This window comes from Nerophis ophidion, linkage group LG18, assembly GCF_033978795.1.
Source record: "Nerophis ophidion isolate RoL-2023_Sa linkage group LG18, RoL_Noph_v1.0, whole genome shotgun sequence".
In the NCBI taxonomy this organism is placed as follows: domain Eukaryota; kingdom Metazoa; phylum Chordata; class Actinopteri; order Syngnathiformes; family Syngnathidae; genus Nerophis; species Nerophis ophidion.
Window position 1 is genome coordinate 22,505,814 of NC_084628.1, and position 20,727 is coordinate 22,526,540.

Here is a 20,727-nt window from a genome sequence, read left to right on the forward strand (position 1 = left end):
AACACCCTCCACCCCCCACCAGCCCTGTTGACATTAACACATCATGCTCTTTCACTGCCACTCGTCCATGTACCAAGGGGTGTAATCAGACACACACACACACACAAACACACACACACACACAGTTTAATACATATGATAGAAATAGTGCCATGCCTTTATTTACGTAAAATTACAATTATTATAAGGGTCTTTCACACCAAGTGTTTTCCTGCACAAAAGCTTAAAAAGAAAGTTTTGGTTTGTTTACCACTCATCTGCAAATAAGTGAACCTGATGATGATGAGATGCTTGGGCAGTTTAAATGTCCATTCCAAAGTGTGTCGTCTCCGTCCTCGCTGACCCCCCCTGCCCCCTTGGGGTCGTGTCTAGTGGTCCAGCTGAGGCGGCGGCCATGATGGCGTTGAGGCGTGTCAGAGATGCGGAGCGCTGTTTGAGTTTTGGGGCGGGGCCCGGCTCCTCGGGGCCTGGGTCAGGAAGGTGGCCGTATCGGCGGCCATCTTCGTCGTACTGATAGAGACGGATGACGCGACTGGAACGAGACGGCGAGACTTGAGAGGAACAAAGTTCCTCTTTATTATCTTCGCCTCCATCTGTTTGTGAAGACAAACTTTTACTGCTCACATCTGCCCCTTCATCTTCATCATTACTCTCCTCTCCTTTCTCATCTTCCTTATTCTTTTTTACATTTACCTCAATCTTCTTTTTCTCATTGACCTCAATTTTCTCTTTCTCATCTATCTCGTTCTTCTCTTTCTCATCTTCCTCATTCTCTTGTTCATCTACCTCATTCTCTGTTTTGACTTTCTCATTTTTCTTTTTCTCATTTACTTCATTCTCTTTTTCATCTTCCTCATCCTCTTTTTCATCATCCTCTTTCCTCTCATTTTCACCATCATCATTTTCTTCTCCTGTGTCGTCTTCCGCTATCCTCCCATCAAAACCTCCCGCCTCCCCGTCTTCCTCTTCTTTCCTACTCATTCCCTCCTCATCCTTGTCTTGTCCTGATGGTTTGACTTCTCTGACCTTTCCATCACATTCCTCCAGCCTTCCTCTCGCCTCTTCTATGCTCCTTCCCTCCACGCGGTCACATGCTTCCCAGTAGGCCTGGGCCTCTTGTCTTTCCCGGAAGCTTCTCTGAGGTTTGGCAGGCGGGTTCGAACCCAAGCTGCTTGTGGTCTCGTCGTCCGTCACCTGCTCCCTCTTGTTGTACATGGATGAGAGCGTCGCCATGGTGATGTCAGCATCTGACAGGTCATGCTGTTGCCGTGGAGACGAGGCAGGTAAGATCTTAGTGAGCCCCGTCCAACACCTGCAGGAACAAAGTAAAAAATTACAGTTTTTAAAGATTTTTCTGGGATTTTTTAAATCTGTGTATTTTAAAACTTTCTGCTGTCTTGGAAGATTTATCTACCTGAGAACACTTCTCCTACTCAGAGCTCCGGCACTGAAGCCAAACACAAACGTGAGTAGCACTGAGGCCGCCACAGCTCCTGCCAAAAGCCGGTCAGAAACATTTTCCTGCTCCTCTGCAACAGGACCAAGCTCCCTCCTGAACCTGAAATGTTCTTGTCCAACGTCTTCTGGCCGTTTGCAAAGCTGATAGGGGAACAATGTGGACCCCCCGTCGTGCCGCAAGAGGCAGTAATACAAGCCCTCGTGGAGGCTGCTCAGCTTGGTGACCACAAGGCTGCCATCATGGTGCATGTAAACCGGGTCCAGTCTGGCGTGGAAGCCAGGTGTTTGGAGGTGTCCAAAGGGGGTGTGCCAGTAGGCCACCACACCTGCTGGTGAAAGAGGAGCACACACTTATGTGTGGTAGTTCTAAGTGGGTGTGGGTACTAAAGGCAGCTAAAATTATAATACAGCTAAAACAGCTCGCCAGAATAAACTAGAGGACGCTGAACTTTAGTTTGGTAAATTTATTTCACATAGAAGACTCAAGGCACCTAGTAGTTAAAAGGCAATAATTTAACCGTAGCTTTGAATTAAAAGGACTAAAAACAAAAATGTTCCCACACTAAAAATCACCCAATGAATAAAACCAATCCTAAAAATAACAGTACCGGATTCTGCACAAACCCAGTAATTGAATTGAAAGTTAAAAAGGGTTTGTAAAACATTTGATGTTTAATAAATATAACAGTTAAAATAGTGAGATAAAAAACAGTGACAGGTTAAAGTGGTGCACGGTAAAACACTCCTTGCCCAGTGTCAATTGTTCGACATCTTCCCTAGTCCACCACAACATCCTTGAATTTGGTATTGTTCATGATCAATAGCGCTTTTTCTATTGGTATTTGTATTGTTCCAGTTGTAGTGTAAAAATGCTCATTGTCATTTCTATATTATTATTTATTTCACTAACTGCTTCTTTGCTATCACTTTTATGATCATATTTGTACATATCGTATGTGCTGCTGTTGTTCTATTGTTGTTGTTGTTTTTGTTGTTATTGTTGTGTTTGCTGTTGTTGTTTTTGTCTCTCTGTCTAATCCCCCTCTTCTCCCCACAATTTCCCCCTCTGTTTTCCTTTTTTTCTGCACCAAATGATAATATAAATACAGTTAATAAAGTCAAATTCAAATAAGGCAACAAGAGAAGTATCCTACACTTCTCTTTTGTAAAGTAAATCTGAACAGCCGATATGAGCATTTACATCAACTATATGATTTGCCTGAGATTCTGGACAGGACAAAAAAAAAATTATTTTGCATCAAAGATAGCTGAAAGTGTGTCAAAACTCAGAGGTTTTGGCATCCCAAGCGCTCCACTCAAGCTGCGGTTTAAAACGGAAGTTGCCAGAGTTAGATTGAGTCACCATGCTCTGCCTTTTATCGGTGTAGCGAAGCCAGAACTCTTGACAGGCAGGTTCCTAAAGCCCTTCCAATTTCATTTGTTTACAATAATCTATACATGAGCTGGAACCTTATTGTCACTGCACTGAAAGAGTACAACGAAATGTGTTTTAGTAAAACCTGTCCAAGAACAGACATACAGTATACAGGGGGAGACAGAACAGGAAGACTAATGGGTCGCCACCAAAGGGTAGGAAGATAGGTAAACTCCCAAATTTAGCTCCTACTGGGGCTATGGGCCCAGTTTGAGACCAGAAAAAAAAACTCAACATATACAGTGCATTGGAGAGCAGGGCAAAAATAGGCTTTAAGAAAGTTAGGACAGGTCAAGGCGAGACAAAGTAGCAAAAGCAGGTGTGATAAGAAGAGGGAGGGAAAGCGTCCGCCATTGTTGAGAGCCAGGGAGAAGTATACAGTCATCAGTGAAATATAAGTTCGCTAAACATAAATTGAATTAATGGCTGTGTTTACAAAGTGTGTGTGATTGACAGGGGACCCCTCAATCAGCAGGCTCTGCCCCTCCCCCATGTGACCAACAACAACAATGTCATGTTCCTCTTCAGCTTGGGTGAGTCGACATTTGACCTGTCACTAACCCGCCATCTTTCCATCTCCACACTTGACAGTCACTTGCACCTCTGGTTGTCCTTCGACCCTGCTGGTGGGCAACACCGTCAGGGCATAATGGCCAACAGCTGCTACACCGGCGTATGCTGAGGCAGCCAGTAGAGCGATGAACGTTAACCAGCGGGTTAACATTTCAAACCTGAGGCAGACATAAAAAAAGTCAGCTGACAGCAGCTTGCTTGGCTAAATGAGAGCAAAACGCAACAATGCTGCTGGCTGTGAATAAATAGCCAAATCCTCTTAAGATTACATAATTAATTAATAATACTTAAAGTTGTGCATTAAGAAATAGGTTATTTAGATCTTGGATTGATCAAATCTAGTGTGCATTTGCAGCAGTAACAGAAACCCTGTCAAAAGCAGTGATCTTAGACATATGTAACTACCGTACAAACTTGTGATGCCAGCCTACACTTGTATGGCACACCACATGGCAGAAAAAGTGAAATAAAATAACAAATATTTGCATAATCACATAATTTGTTTTTACCTTTGACAGCCGTCCTGGTCATCAGAGAGTGCACCTGACTGTCCCGGTGTAAAGTGCACTTTCTCACATGACAAACTTCTGTCTGCTGATGATGTTAAAGATTAATGTCTGCACAGGAAACCACTCAAAACTACTCCATCTCTTTTACTATGGAGGGTTAAATGGGACTAAATTAAATAACTCTTCAAATAAATACTTAAATGTGTAATTAATTATAATTACAAATAAATACATACATTTGTTATTAAATGTAATTAATGTAAAGGTAAATTAAATTATATAATCATTTAATTATTTCAATATGTAATTATTATTTTAATTATTTAATTATTTAATTAGTTAGAAATTAAAAATTAATTCAATTATTTCATGAATCCATGTGGCAGCCCATACGCATTTATTTGATATGTCACACTCCGCCGTCAGACTTATTCTTAACACTTGTCTGTAGAACTTGGTCCAGACAAGCAGAGGAGTACTGGTCGATATATTGGTCTAAAAGTGCGGGAATAACTCCCGATAACTTGAATAAATTCCTCTACTTTAACTGCAACATGCTATGGGTCAACAGGTCTGGTTATACTCCACAGAGCCTGAAAATGTTATAACAGTATTTTTTCTTTAGCCGCCTTGCTTTTAAAGACTTCCAAAGTTCCAGGATTCAGAGAAAAGTATTGATTGGATTTGATTGTTTTTAGCTCTGTCCACTTACTTTGGTGAGTTAGTTTTACAGATAAAATACATTCATGGCCAGTGGCGGGCTGTGTGTTTCTCACCTAGACCTTCAGTTGTTATTGTACCGGTGAGTTTTCTGTGGCTTTCTATGGCTCGTATGGCCACTTCCTGTTTTCGCAACTTGTGATTGGATACTCACTTGGGACTTCCAAGTGAGTATCCAATCGCAGTCTCGTGAACATCAAGCTACCTAGTTAGCCTACTGTCAACAACTTGTAATCCAATTAACAATCGCAACTGTCTATCAACTGTATGTGTTGACAAATTAATCCGCCAACGGTCCCGGGTGTGGCTCTGCTTCCAGTGAGTATCCAATCACAAGATGCGTAAATGTCACAATCGAGGCCAGCTAAAAGGCCTTACTGACAACAACTCGTGATCTGATTGGCTATCCCAATTGTCTATTAACTCTATGTGCCCGTTCATTTACAGTGCACGGACGCCCGCATTGTTGATTCTGCCAGATTTCATACAGCATGGCAACATAAGCTAGCTGAATTCTGATTGGATAAAAACTCTAACATAAAAACAACAGGTCTGGAATGAGCATAATATGACATGAAGAGAATATGAATATTTTTAGATATTTAGGGAAAGTAAATTAAAAATTACTTTTATATGTACAAACCCCGTTTCCAAATGAGTTGTGAAACTGTGTTAGATGTAAATATAAACGGAATACAATGATTTGCAAATCATTTTGAACCCATATTCAGTTGAATATGCTACAAAGACAACATATTTGATGTTCAAACTGATAAACATTTTTTTGTGTGCAAATAATCATTAACTTTAAAAATTGATGCCAGCAACACGTGACAAAGAAGTTGTGAAAGTTTGCAATAAATACTGATAAAGTTGAGGAATGCTCATCAAACACTTATATGGAACATCCCACAGGTGTGCAGGCTAATTGGGAACAGGTGGGTGCCATGATTGGGTATAAAAGCAGCTTCCATGAAATGCTAAGTAATTCACTAACACGGATGTGGTGAGGGTCACCACTTTGTAAGCAAATTGTCAAACAGTTTTAAAACAACATTTTTCAACTAGCTATTGCAAAGCATTTAGGGATTTTACCATCTACGGTCCGTAAAATCATCAAAAAGTTAAGAGAATTCGGAGAAATCACTGCACGTAAGCGATGATATTACTGACTTTTGATCCCTCAGGCGGTACTGCATCAAAAACCGACAACAGTGTGTAAAGGATATCATCACATGGGCTCATGAACACTTCATAAAACCACTGTCAGTAACTACAGTTGGTCGCTACATCTGTAAATGCAAGTTAAAACACTACTATGCAAAGCCAAACCCATTCATCAACAATATCCTGAAACGCCGCCGGCTTGGCTGGGCCCGAGCTCACCTAAGATGGACTGATGGAAAGTGAAAAGGTGTTCTGAGGTCTGACGAGTCCACATTTCAAATTATATTTGGAAACAGAGGACGTGGTGTCCTTCAGAACAAAGAGGAAAATAACCATTCGGATTTTTATTGGCGCAGTTCAAAAGCCAGCATCTGTGATGGTTTGGGGGTGTATTAGTGCCCAAGGCATGGGTAACTTACACATCTGTGAAGGCACCATTAATGCTGAAAGGTCCGTACAGGTTTTGGAGCAACATATGTTGTCATCCAAGCAACGTTATCATGGACGCCCCTGCTTATTTCAGCAAGACAAGTGTTACAACAGCGTGGCTTCGTAAAAAAAAAAGTGCGGGTAGTTTCCTGGCCCGCCTGCAGTCCAGACCTTTCTCCCATCAAAAATGTGTGGCGCATTATGAAGCGTAAAATACAACAGCACAGACCCCGGACTGTTGAACGACTGAAGCTCTAGATAAAACAGAAATGGGAAAGAATTCCACTTTCAAAGCTTCAACAATTAGTTTCCTCAGTTCCCAAACGTTTATTGAGTGTTGTTAAAAGAAAAAGTGATGTAACACAGTGGTGAACATGTCCTTTCCCAACTACTTTGGCACGTGTTGCAGCTATGAAATTTTAAGTTAATTATTATTTGCAAAAAAAAAAAAGTTTATGAGTTTGAACACCAAATATCTTGTCTTTGTAGTGCATTCAATTGAATATGGGTTGAAAAGGGGTTGCAAATCATTGTATTCCGTTTATATTTACATATAACACAATTTCCCAATTCATATGGAATTGGGGTTTGTAATTAGGATCATGATTTCTGGTTATGTTAGGCCAGCAGAGAAGGCCTTGCTGGCCCTGACGGCACACCATTGTTCATGGCACACAGATTAATGAAATATATAATTAAAGCATGAATTATTACTTGTGAAATACAGTAATTAATTAAAGGGGTCAGTATAATTGTTTTTTTTACATTATAACACTGCCTTGTGGTCTACATCATATGTGATGCTGGTTCTTTGGTCAAAATGTTGAATAGACCGATTTACAGCCGCGTTCTGACTTCTTTGGATGAGCCGTTTTGTGGAGGGTCTTTTTTACGTGCCTCCACATTTGACAGCGTCTTTTCTTCGTCATCCATGTTTAAGTTTTTAGGACTTCATATGGAGTCTACTGACAGATATAATTCAGAACTATACGCTACTTTGTATTAGAAATGGCAACAACAGAGGATGCATGTGCATGTACGAGCCAGTATCTCCCACAACAAGAGGATAGAGAAATAGAAGGAACTTATTGACAACATGGTCGGACTACAATGGAGGACCTGCGCAAAGCTTTTTGGGTATATCTCCACCATATATGGGGATATCTGCCGATGTCACCCATTGGAAAAACGTCAGAAATGGGGCAAATCCCAAATGTCTCGTTTAGCGGTGGTATGAAGGAAAACAAGATTGTTTTATAACTTTCTCCGCAGTTGGTTTTGCCAAATTAATTGAATACATGTACTTTTACATCACATTAACTAATGACACATTCAATTACACATTTCTGTCTTTAAATCCAATTTTAATCAATGACACATTTAAGTAATATTTTAAGATTTATTCATTTAATTTTGTCCTATTTGACCCTCTATACCAGTGGTTCTCAAATGGGGGTAGGCATACCCCTGGGGGTACTTGAAGGTATGCCAAGGGGTAAGTGAGATTAAAAAAAAAAATAGTCTGAAAATAGCAACAATTCAAAAATCCTTTATAAATATATTTATTGAATAATACTTCAACAATATATGAATGTGAGTTCATAAACTGTGAAAAGAAATGCAACAATGCAATATTCAGTGTTGACAGCTAGATTTTTTGTGGACATGTTCCATAAATATTGATGTTAAAGATTTCTTCTTTTGTGAAGAAATGTTTAGAATTAAGTTCATGAATCCAGATGGATCTCTACTACAATCCCCAAAGAGGGCACTTTAAGTTGATGATTACTTCTATGTGTAGAAATCTTTATTTATAATTGAATCAGTTTATTTTTCAACAAGTTTTTAAATCTTTTTTCCCAAATAGTTCAAGAAAGGCCACTACAAATGAACAATATTTTGCACTGTTATACAATTTATTAAATCAGAAACTGATGACATAGTGCTGTATTTTCATTCTGAATCTCTTTTTTTCAACCAAAAATGCTTTGCTCTGATTAGGGGGTACTTGAATTAAAAAAAATATACACAGGGGGTACATCACTGAAAAAAGGTTGAGAACCACTGCTCTATACTTTGCTTCTCATCAGCCAAAGTAGTCCTTTGCTGCCTTCCAGTGGTTAATCTTGTCAACGAGTGGTGGCAGATACAACTTTTTTTTGTCACCAATACAGCTATCAATACTTTTCACTTGACAATTTTTAAATTAAATTAAATTTTCACCATAATTGAATGAGGTTGTCTTGAATCAACATGCTTTGTGACTTTATCTATTCAATGTCCATCCATGTTCTACCGCTTATTCCCTTTTGGGGTGGTGGGGGGCGCTGGCGCCTATCTTAGCTACAATCAGGCGGAAGGCGGTTTACACCCTGGACAAGTCGCCTGTCACATGTCAATGTCACATTGAAGTTTGGTAACTTCCCAACAAACAGCATGGATCAACGTTGTCTAATTTAACAAATACAACTATTTTGCAACAAATTCTTTCGAAGTAAGTTCGAAAATACATTTATGTATAATCAACGTTGTGTCAATGTCTTTTGTGTCTGTTGGAAATATATTTGCATCATTTATACATTAAACTGCCAACAAGACGTCAATCTATCAACATAATTATGTCATTATCCTCTTGTTACAGAATATTGTTTGAGGAAAATAAAGTAACTCGTGCATTGATTGATTGAGTGATTGATTGATACTTTTATTAGTAGATTGCACAGTTCAGTGCATATTCCGTACAATTGACCACTAAATGGTGACACCCAAAAAAGTTTTTCAGCTTGTTTAAGTCGGGGTCCACGTTAATCAATTCATGGTAGTAATTCATTCAGTGCAAAAAAAATCAGTAAACGTATAACCTAATTTTGTTATTTAAAAACGGTGTTTTATCCCCCTAAACGTTTTGGTATCAAAACGTATTGTCGGGGTTGCAGCCGCCATATATAAAAGCCAAACACACATTTGTGAAAATAAACACAGTGGAACTGTAAATTATCGATCTCATTACGCTAGTGTTGACCGTTAACGCCACTTCCCTGGTATCGACAATTGGATCGCTCCACCACCACCCGTACTGTCAGCTGCATTTAATTGAGCCCCTTATCAAAACCACAAGACCAACTCTAAAAATCACCAAGACCGATGCACACTCCAAAAACTAATAATACGACATAGGCAACGTGGCAGCCAGGCTACGTGGAAAAAGGACACTACATAAGGTTGTTGTCATGCGACAATGTACACAAACACGATGCCATGTGTCGTAAATACCATAGTATAAGTCACCGTCATGTTTGTCGTTGTCGGCAATAATACATCTAATTTACGAGGAAGTTTAAACTATATCGGCGTACGTTGACAATGTGATATTCGTGCTTTTATGACATCAGTCGGTCGGGAAAGAAGGAAAGAAACCTCATCTTGCCATTTGAAACAACGTGGATGTTCTTCAAAGGCATTTGGTCCCAGTTTATCAGCGTGTCATTGAACGCACCACCAATTCGACTCCAGATGCGCGAGGGCCCTTGAAGACGAGGCGAGTTAGTTTCTTGCTTTGTTTATTTTTTTTTTTAATGCTCTTAAAGTTCTCTGCTGGATGGGAGCAACACCCTGAGCTCTTAGTCATACTTCTCCTCCGCATAAGACGACGAAAAGACAGCAAAGTTTAGCAAAGACGAATAGAAGCACAGCTGACAGACATTTGAGGTAAGCAGTTAGATACTGTCTCGTATTGCTCGTACTAAAACTTCCTTTTTTGTACCCAGTAATCTAAAGTTGACGTGACTTTATTATACTTAAGTCGTGAGAAAAGGACACGTTTAAAAAATATATATAGAAAGTGGGGCAAAACTTTTTTGAATCGATGTCAAACTCACTTGCGATACCTTTCAAAATAAAAAGGCAATATTGTGACTTGTGAAAAACTGGTTACTCATGAGATATTGTATGAGGTTATTGCAAACAGTTCTTAGTATCATTATGATAAACATTTTGGTAAATTAATGAATACTGTAGCTTACTGACAGTGTCAAGTAAAATTACTTTTTTAAGTTCAAATTTTTTTTATAGTTCTCATTAGAATTTTCAACTGTACCCAATATTAATTCCTAGTTATTCTGGAGAGTTACTTTAGTCTCTGTAGGACACTATCTTTTTGAGTTATTATCTTTTTGAGTTATAGACTTGTCTCCAAAACCACTGGGAGTAAAGTTCCCGTTTTTGTGGTCAGGGGCCAAGCAAGCTTGCAGATGCTATTTCAGTCTGGTGTGTTCAAGAAGCACGATTACAAGATGAACATGTGATGTTTGAACATCTGTTGAACGCCCACATCAAACCATGCCCTGCCCTTCAGTTTTCTTTCTCCACACTGTCAAAAGCTGCTCTGATTACACACACACACACACACACACACACACACACACACACACACACACACACACACACACACACACATTCATTAACGGTATTAATTAGCTGTACTGGTCAGGTTGTCCTTGAGGAGGTTTCACTTTTCCCCCGAGCCCTCTATCAGTTTATGGTCAAAGACTAAATACAGCTTGAGTCTGACATATTTAGGTTTAGGTGTAATTTATTCAGACCATACATGTGTGGTTTATATGATAGGACGAGAGCTGTATTCTGAGGGCATTTTTACTGTATCGATCACAACTCGACTGTTCAGTTTGTCTTTCAAGACAATGCCTCTCACCTGAGCACCTTTTATCAACAGTTCTTGCTCATAATCAACAAACTTGAAGAATTCAAGGAACTATATTGACTATCAACATAAATGTGTTAGAGGAGAGCCATCCTATACTAGCTCAGAACCCTACACTACAATATCATATTATACCAGAGCTGTCAAATGATTAGATTTTTTTATCATATTAATCACGGTTCAAAATTAATTGGTTGCAGTTCTACAATTATGTGATATGCTGTTCTATCCAGTCTTTGAGCAGGAACTTAAATTTGTTCTCCAGTTTGGATGGATACAAACCCATTCAATAAGAACATTGACCGACATCTTAACAGTATGAATAAACTGGTATCTATGTGTGCTGGTTGTTTACAGGAAGCAGAATGGTGATCCCTTACAAGGGCCAGTCCTACGCTGATCTAAAGAAGAAGTGTCACCAGCTTGGGTGCCTCTTTGAGGACCCTCTCTTCCCTGCTTCTGACCAATCGCTCTTCTTCCATCGCAACCGCGTCGGCCTCGTCATCTGGAAGAGGCCAAGGGTGTGTCCTGCGCTTTCCTCACAATTTTTTCTAGTGCACTTTATTGCGGCATGACAGCAACATGAAGCATTTGTTTAATGTTCTGCAGAAGGTTCATGCAATTATTTGTACTCATTGTTCACTCTGTACAGTGTTTCTCACAGGCCTGCAATCCATTTGTGGCAGCGATGGGTTGTGCGTTTTGTCAATTTTTCATAATTGGTCATGATGCAAAAAAACCATGAAGAGCAAAAGAAATATGTTTTCAAGTACAAATTAACTTTGTAGTGTCGCCTATTTATGTTGGGTTTTACGCAAATCCCAAACACGATAAAATCACCTACAAGTTATTTTAGATTGGAGCGGACCCACGGCCGATAGTTGAGAAGACCGACAAGTGGCTTCATATCAGTTTCCAAAAGTGTCTTCACTAAATGTGTCGTATTTTTGTAAGTTTCACAAGGGGTGTGATTACTCGCTAAATATAGCAACAGTGTTGCTAAGTTGACAACACTGATCCCTCTTGCTTCGTCTTATTCTTTGGCACACCATATGAATTGTTTATGACCAAGCGAACAGGTCAGGTCAAATCTATTCTCTTTGTGGTATTACAAACTTGAAGTAAGGAACGTATGAGGACCACTGCTATATGTGTAAGTGTATTAGATTTTTGTATGGTTTTTAAAATCTCTTCATTTAACTCCCAGCTTTAGAGCTCCCTGTGGTGCACCCTTTACATAATCGGAGGGTGTTTCCTTGCTGCCTTTCCTTGCTGTTTCCTTATGTTTCCGTATTTTGTTTCATTTTCATGTTTGCTCAAGCTTCACCAAGTGTTTACGTGACTGAGGGCGTCGCCTCCGAGCATGACATCCTTCTACGGGCGACAAACTAAACAAAACGTAGTATAGTGTGAAGTACACAGAGACCTAAGGTATACTGCAGGAGAATTTATTCAACCTCATCAACTTTACTTGTGTAGTTGTGGTCCAGAATCATACAAATCAACATTAAAATGTTAATTCATCAGATTAATGGCTATTTACTAAGTTACTGGGGAACCTAAGTGTCTCTGAGATAGACAAAGGCAAGGGATCCTCAACCCAAAATGTTGAAAGAGCCGTATTGGACCAAAAATACAAAAAATAAAACTGTCTGGAGCTGCAAAAAATGAAAAGCTGTATATAATTCTTATAATGAAGGCAACACATGACGTAGGTGTCTATTAGCTATAATAGCCTGATATCAAAATGACTGTTTCACAGGCTGAAGCAAATATTCCTTGACAGAAGGGTTGAAATTTTAATATTCTACACATTTTTACAACATTATAAACCATTAGTAAATCAGAGGCTACTCTGATGGTAAGATAATGCCTGGAAATTACTGGCTTTTAATGGCCAAATGTATAGATGTGTGTGTCCAAGTTAATGGAAACAGCAGGCTGTCCTCTTTTAATCGATTTATTACAATCTTTGGCAAGTTAGGTAATGTTTGCTGTGGTCTGGAACAACATGGCACACGAAACAACTATCTGAAATGCAGCCAATATTGCATGCAGATAATGTGTCATGAGAGATGCAAAACTAAATTACATACAAAGAGGATAAAAGTAAAGGATATTAAATTAGCTCAAATATACCCACAAATGAGGCATAATGATGCAATATATGCATACAGCTGGCCTAAATAGCATGTTAGCATTGATTAGCTTGCAGTCATGCACTGATTAGCTTGCAATCATGCACTGACATATTATGCCTGAATGGCACTCCAACAAGTCAAAAACATCAACAAAGTGCACCTTTGTGCATTCACGCACAACATGAAACTTTTGGTCCAAATATTGTTTTTTTACGTTAATTAAAATTATGCTAGCAAGTAATAACGTGTGATTATTCATGATTATTCCAAATTCAAAAGTGTTATTAATCATGATTTATCCAAATATTAAAAAGCGTAAATAATCATTCATCCAAATTAAAAGTGTGATTAATCCAAATTCAAAAGTGTGATTAATTGGGTCTAAAAATGTACCATTTGACCACACTAGTTTTCATATGATATTGTAGCGACAGGAGTTTGCATGTTCTCCCCGTGACTGCGTGGCTTCCGTCTGGGTACTCCGGCTTCCTCCCACCTCCAAAGACAGGCACCTGGGGATAAGTTGATTGGCAACATTAAATGGTCCCTAGTGTGTGAATGTGAGTGTGAATGTTGTCTGTCTATCTGTGTTGGCCCTGCGATGAGGCGGAGACTTGTCCAGGGTGTACACCGCCTTCTGCCTGAATGCAGCTGGGATAGGCTCCAGCACCCCCTGCGACCCTGAAAGGAACGAGTGGTAGAAGATGGATGCATGAAGTGTGTGTGTATGCTTCTGAGTTGTGATCCAGCAGTTGGGCTATAGGTGGCAGTGGCTTGTGTCTACTAGTTAGGAGTCAAACCAGAAGAAAAGCATGTGCCGACCGCGTTGGCTGCATTGAAAAGTGTAGCTCATCTTGCTGTAAGGTGGACGGTGCTGTTTTGCTGACGCCAACAGAGACTGGTTTGTGCACAGTCGTTTTGCCTTACGCCATACCGCCGACGTGACAGTATTTCATACTCTTATCTAAAACACAACTTTGGCGCTAATTTTATTGGATATCTTGACTACAATGACAAATCTTTCCTAGATGTGCATATCTTTCTTCCGGCGGCAAACAATCCATCCATCCATCCAAAAATAAATCAAATGTATGTATAACCCAGGTAGAAACTGCCACGCTTTTATTTTGATACTTATTTAACACTGACCAGGAAGTCACTCAGTATGTCTCCATGCACTTAGTGATTTCTCAAATATTTCAGGGTGTTCTTCTGTACTTACTTCCTCAGTTACTTGGTTACATACAGAAAACCGCGTGCAATATCAACTAATCGGTGTGAAAGATAAACACAACGTGGCTCCCGCTGACCTCATTGGCATTGTGCTTGCAGGAACTGTGTGGAGAGCCGAGCCTCGTTGTGAATGGCATCAGCGCTCATGATCTCAACCAGGGTCTCCTGGGGAACTGCTGGTTTGTGGCGGCCTGCTCCTGTCTGGCCTCACAGGAAGCCCTCTGGCAGAAGGTTAGACACTTCCACCTCCACCTTTTGTGTTTGTTTGTTTGCATTTCACCTCCCAGGGGGTGGAAGAAGGGGATGAGTCAAATGCAGAGGAGAATTTCACCGCACCTAGTGTGTGTGTGTGTGTGTGTGTGTGTGTGTGTGTGTGTGTGTGTGACTATCAGTGGTACTTTAACTTTAACTTGCATGATTATTGACTTGCCACACAACAAGCAAGACCACTTATCTAGCTCTGCTTTACAACACAAATAGACACACACACACCATCTTTGTAATTTAGTATTCCTTAGCAATGTGTGATATCATCATTGTCAGTTTTGTGGACTATAGTCAACATCAAATATTCTACGGTAAATTGGAAACCAAAAACAGCATGAAGACACAATCGTTCCATGCCCTTGTTTGTTGTATATTTACAGTAGACGTCCGGATACATTTTGTGTGTTTTCCCATTTTATGGACAAAATAGATAGATAGATAGATAGATAGTACTTTATTGATTGATTGAATGAATGAGTTAAAAATTGTGTCCAAATTTGTACGGATTAGTGAGTGTGAAGAGCTTGTGAGTGTGAGTGTGAAGTCTAAGTGGCAAAAACTGAGTGACCTCTCACTAACCAAGCACCCCATGCCTTGTCACTTCAGTGCCTATGTAGAGCTGCTCATTACCGCCACTAGTGGTCAAAAGAAATATAAGTCACCCAAGAAACAAATGCCAGCACCAAAATAAATCCAAAACCAACTAGAGCCAAATCAAGCATAAAAGGTTCCGACAGCCAAGTTGTGAACTCCATTTTGACTCAGTTTCTCCAGCAATCAATTATTTGGAAAGGCAGTGAGTGTACCAGCAGGTAGACCAGGTCGTTGAGAAACCAGCATCCAATCAATTATTATTATTATTATCCGTATTATTCCTTCTCAACCTTTGAGAAACCAGCATCCAATCAATTATTATTATTATCCGTATTATTCCTTCTCAACCTTTGGATTATTTTGACTATCAATACAACCGATGTTCCATTTCATTTTTAATAACGTAACTGTGAAACGTCTGAGTAGAAGATTATTAAGAAACACTATTGCAGTGTGTGTGCATGTGTGCACTTTATTTGCACTGTCTGTTGCTGTGTGCTCTTGAGGGTTCTCATCTCACTTTTGAATAAATTGGAGAGATTTTTAAAACGTCACTGCACTACATCACTCGGCTGAGCATCCTTTTATAATCACAACCATTGACAGTGGTCAAAACATAGGTGCTGGTTCTGCAGAATAATTAAATCAAGAATCTGTACTAAACTTAAAGCAGCACTAAGTAACTTTTCAACTTTCAAAATAAATTTCCATGGCTTTTGGGATGATACATGGACTTACAACTAGTTGAATGACATATCTGTCATGGCCTGAAGGGGTCTGTATCACTTTCACTCTGACTAAGCAACTTTGAGGAGGATGGCAGGAACCTTGCCACACAAAAAACTACAAGTGAGCTGACTTGCTTTACAGCATACAGTACGTCACTCCTCCTTTCCCCATTTGTTAAAAAGACGGAAGTAGATGTGAACGCCTACGTGCAATTACTGCCATGGCAAAAGAGCAAAAACAACAACAAAAGTTTTGTCTGAGGAGAAAATGAAAAAGGGAGGCCACCTGGATAAAAGGACCGTCAAGGATGAACATTGGCCCGGCTCGAGCTCAAAGACTAGGAGGGGTTCTGTTCCTGCTTTACTCGTAAATAACTTTCAATGCTCAAATCAAAATGATAATGCTAATGTTAGCTATTGGAAATTTGTGTGGTGGCAATAAATAGCCACCAGCTTGATAGTTAGCAGTTCCACACTGACAAGACCAGAAGTACTGTATAAAGAATAAACAATGCGATGACTAAAACCCGCAAATATAAAATCAATATGTAGGTTCCTACTCTGAATCATTGCGGTATTATCGTTACAGTAGTTTCTGCCGATTTCTATGCTATGCGCTGGTCCTCATAGGAAATGTGGTATTGCTTCAGGCAAAACACTACCGCGTTGATCCACCAGCGCCGCCAAAATCAACCAGAACTGAAAGTTCCTAAGTGGGGCTTTAAAAGGTTAATTACAATGGACTTCCTCAAAGAGCTATGACCTCTACTGGTTGACTTGTTTACGGTTTTTTTTTGTGAGCAAGAAGACACATCATCATAGCATTTATCACTTTTATTCTGTTTAGTTTGTGTTCTTCGGTCATCACAGGTCACATTTAAACAACTTAAAAAAAAAAAATTGCAACTAGAAGTTTCCTCACTGGATGCTGCTGAAGATGCTAACAGTTAACAGTCATTTTCACCCCTAAACGCCACCGAGCAGAGCAGTTTTGCTGCCTCTGCACCGTCCTTGAACGCAAACAGGAAGTACATGACCTTCCTGACTTTAGCCAGCTCCGCAATCCTCTCGCCAAATTCTTGCATGTCGGCTTCCAGACACTTCAGTCGCGACTCATCGGGGTCGCCAGCGTTGCGCCAAAATGTTCCAATGGGTTCCAGGAGCTGACGGGTCATGAGGTGGGTGAGGTCGGGGGTCCAGTGCTGCGAGATGCCCGTGATAGTCACTCGGCCGTGGCCACCAAGGGACACGTTCCAGCGGGAGAAAATCAACTCCTGGTTGTGGAAGTCCAGCCGGTAGACGGCCTCATGGGGAAGAAGCAGGCGCTCACCGTCCTGACGCTTCTGACCGGACCTCTGAAGAGATGACACACGGAGACGCATCTTCTGCAGAAGACCACCGAATAGTCATCAGTCTGGGACAATCCCTTTGACCTCATAACGCAAATGACATTACATGTCAAGTAAATTACAGTCAACATTTTAAAAGTGCATCAACAGCATCCAAGGTCCAAAATGTAATCATCACCTTTTGTACGCTAACATTTTGTCATGAGTGACAGTGGAATGCTCACCTCAGTCAGCGCTGTGTCCTCCTTAAACTCCAGCACCATGGTGTTGGATGGAGCTTCGGCCTGATCCATGTCCCGCTTGGAGCTTGTAGTCCCCGGTCAAGGAGAGGGCGCCCTGGTCTCTCTGGATGTTATGATGGAGCGTTGTTGGAGCTTCTGCTTTTTGTCCCTTTTGCCCTCTCCTATCTATGGCTCCGCCCCCTTCCCTTTTCCACAACTATTTCCATCACAGTGTATCAGTTATGTTCCTCCCCATGGCAAGCACCCACACAGCGGTGCCTGCAGGCAACAGTGATTTGGAGACATTGATTGACCTTCACAGTGACAAAGCACGTCAATGTGTGCTGCAGTGAGGCTGTTGAAGTGATGACGTCATCACAAAGAGAAGTAGCGGCCAAGTCTTTTTCTGTGGAAGTGTAATGGAGGGGAGAAATGTGCGTTTGCCAGGCAACATGAGGCACTGATGACGTACAGGAGGGAACTCTGGAAGTCTCCTGAGGACTTCTGGGAGCGCCGCTGCTCAATGGATCACTTCTCTATTTATATCGGTGCATGTATGCACTCCAGTGAACATGTTGCTGTGTCAGAAGGGAGCGCTGTGCAGGATATGGTCGGATGACGTCTCCATGTTAGAAAGGCGGTGGTGCAAGTTAAAGATAGAACGTAGAAAAAATGTGATAGTGTGCTTGTCGCTTTGTTCTTTTGTTACTCCTTTTAGTTGTTTTTATCGCACAAAATTCTTGCTTCAGCTGAACATTGTTTGAAATTTAAGATCAGTCTTAAAAACATCTTGATATCAACCAAGCCTTACTAGCGCTGCAAAACCCTGTTGAATATACTTGTAATGGTGGGTCCCAAAAGGGCTTACAGAACAGAAATCAACAGAAAGACTGAGAATAAACCATCAATTCAAGAACATAAACTATAGATAAGTGAACATTTTTTGTTATAATTGTCTAAATAGAGCTACATGATTTCTCTGTTATGCACTCCAAATTGCCAACAATTCATGTGTACACCTTTGTGTATCTAAATAATGTAAAACTGCTTTGTAGCAGTTCTCTATAAATTGTTAATATTAAAGTTTGAGCATCAAATATATGTTTATGTTCCATTTCCATTATTTCCTGTTAAATAAATACTATAATTTTAATATAAGTGTACGCACTGCGGATAATTTAATTTTACACTCTGCTCAGAGCAAGTGAATACATTGTACCCCTTTCTCTCTAGCTTCTTTGCTTAATAAAATGGCAAGACACTAGAGATGTGCGGATAGGCACTAATATCACCCACAACACTATAGTCGTCATCCACCCGCCATCCGCCCGAACCAACATTTTATCAACACCGAAACCGCCCGCCACCCGCTCGTTGTTATGTATCAGGGGTCGGTAGCCTTTACCACTCTTAGATCTAATTTGACCCGTTTCGCAGAGTATAGAAGACAATGGGAGCCGCAAACATCCTCGTGACTGTTTGCTGGTGCTTACTTATCCAGATAACGAGAGTAAGGGCGTGCTATGAAGCCATTGCCTTTGACACCTTCTACAACATGTACAAACTGTTTGCCAGTCCAGCAACATGTTGTGTGCAGCTTCCGCAGAAACACGTACAAGATTGAAAGGCAATACTGGGTGCCACAGAGTACACTGATGGTTGTGATATAAACAATTTTAACACTCTGACTAATATGCGCCACACTGTGAAGCCACACCAAACAAGAATGACAAACACATTTCGGTAGAACATCCTCACAGTAACATAAACGCAACACAACAAATACCCAGGATCCTTTGCATCAATGACGCTTCCTGAATATATTTTATACCCCCGCACCCCCTACCCCGCCCACCTTACCAACGCACGGGGGTGGAGGGTGGGGGGGGGGGGGGGGGCGGGGTTTGGTGCTAGCGGGGTGTATAATATAGTCAGGATGAGTCATGGATGCAAAGGATCCCGGGTATTTGTTGTGTTGCGTTTATGTTGTGTTACTGTGAGGATGTTCTCCCGAAATGTGTTTGTCATTCTTGTTTAGTGTGGCGCATATTAGTAAGAGTGTTAAAATTGTTTATATCACAACCATCAGTGTACTCTGTGTCACCCAGTATGCCTTGAAGTCGTGTGCATGTGTCAGTGGAAGTCGCATTCAACATGTTGCTGGACTGGCATGCAGTTTGTACATGTTGTAGAGGGCGTCACAGGCAATGGCTTCATAGCACGCCCTAATTCCTGTTAACTGGGTGACAACTAGCAGATATTCGTGAGAATGTTTGCGGCTCTTGTCTTCTTTACTTTGTGACACGGGTCAAAATGGCGCTTTGAGTGGCAAAGGTTGCCGATTCCTGAACCATGTATATCAAATATTTCCGAATGGTTCAACCGCCACCCGCCCGAATCTATTTAAAGTCTAATTTTTTGTCATGTCACCCGCCCGACCCGCGGTTTATCCGCGGATGAGACCGCAAACCGCGCATCTCTACAAGACTCTCCCTTGAATGCGTGATCGGTAATTAACTGAAAAAACTGAATGCGTGTTCGGTAATTAACTGAAAAAAATGATGAGGCTTTACTTTTGTCTCATAGTCTGAATTGAATCTGAAATAATGGAATGCACCATATTCAGATTTATTTAAAAGTATCTGCATATCCTAAATTATGCAAAGTTGATTTATTACATTGTACAGTAATTATAACTCAAATATAAGTGGTATCAAACGCTTTACAGATGCGTTTTCCTTTGTACTTTGTATTTTAGTCGACTGAATTTACTGTAATTTTAGTTGACTAAAATATTGAGTAATTAGGCGACTAAAACTAAATCAATTTAGATGACTAAAATAGGACTAAAACTAAAATGCCTTTTTTCCAAAAGACTATGACCAATTAAAAACTGCTGCCAAAATTAACACTGGCACCTTCATATCAAAAAAACGGCATACGCAAGAAAAAAATTGTATGTTTTCAAGTATGCAGACGTACTAATACAAGCACATTTCTTTGTTGCGTTCCAATCAACCTGGAATTGATCGCAAATATCTGTGCCTCCTTACAAATATGCAAATCATATTGAAATTTGCCATGTGACTGTGATCTGCACACTGTGCCCAATCAAAATTCAGTAGAAGGTCTTAGAGATTTATCTCGCTTTAAATGGACATTTACAAACCCAAGAGAACAAAA

General features: G+C 40.4%; 3 protein-coding genes across 5 annotated transcripts in view; 1 reads left to right on the plus strand and 2 right to left on the minus strand.

Annotated features, from left to right (window-relative positions):
* Positions 1 to 155: 155 nt before the first annotated feature.
* LOC133536931 (uncharacterized) lies at positions 156 to 3,619 on the minus strand. Its single transcript, XM_061877660.1, has 3 exons — positions 3,455 to 3,619; positions 1,415 to 1,787; positions 156 to 1,312 (listed from the first exon to the last, which is right to left on the minus strand). The coding sequence occupies exons 1-3, from the start codon at positions 3,615 to 3,617 to the stop codon at positions 301 to 303; spliced, it is 1,548 nt and encodes a 515-aa protein (XP_061733644.1). The 5' UTR covers positions 3,618 to 3,619; the 3' UTR covers positions 156 to 300.
* A 6,146-nt stretch (positions 3,620 to 9,765) lies between these two features.
* Positions 9,766 to 20,727, plus strand: part of LOC133536932 (calpain-5-like) — a 32,113-nt gene continuing 21,151 nt past the window's right edge. The window contains exons 1-3 of the mRNA XM_061877662.1: positions 9,766 to 9,999; positions 11,369 to 11,532; positions 14,485 to 14,616. Coding sequence (XP_061733646.1) covers positions 11,377 to 11,532; positions 14,485 to 14,616 — 288 coding nt within the window. The 5' untranslated portion in view covers positions 9,766 to 9,999; positions 11,369 to 11,376. The remainder of the gene's footprint in view (positions 10,000 to 11,368; positions 11,533 to 14,484; positions 14,617 to 20,727) is intronic.
* On the minus strand, positions 16,808 to 18,064 carry ompa (olfactory marker protein a). 3 transcript variants are annotated; one of them, XM_061877664.1, is made up of 2 exons: positions 17,548 to 18,064; positions 16,808 to 17,329 (listed from the first exon to the last, which is right to left on the minus strand). In XM_061877664.1, exons 1-2 carry the CDS (start codon positions 17,614 to 17,616, stop codon positions 16,922 to 16,924), a joined length of 477 nt encoding a protein of 158 aa, XP_061733648.1. In that variant the 5' UTR covers positions 17,617 to 18,064; the 3' UTR covers positions 16,808 to 16,921. The 3 variants fall into 3 exon arrangements, with proteins under 3 accessions (XP_061733648.1, XP_061733647.1, XP_061733649.1); XM_061877663.1 differs by having other exon boundaries at positions 16,808 to 17,359; positions 17,548 to 18,063; XM_061877665.1 differs by having other exon boundaries at positions 16,808 to 17,407; positions 17,548 to 18,062.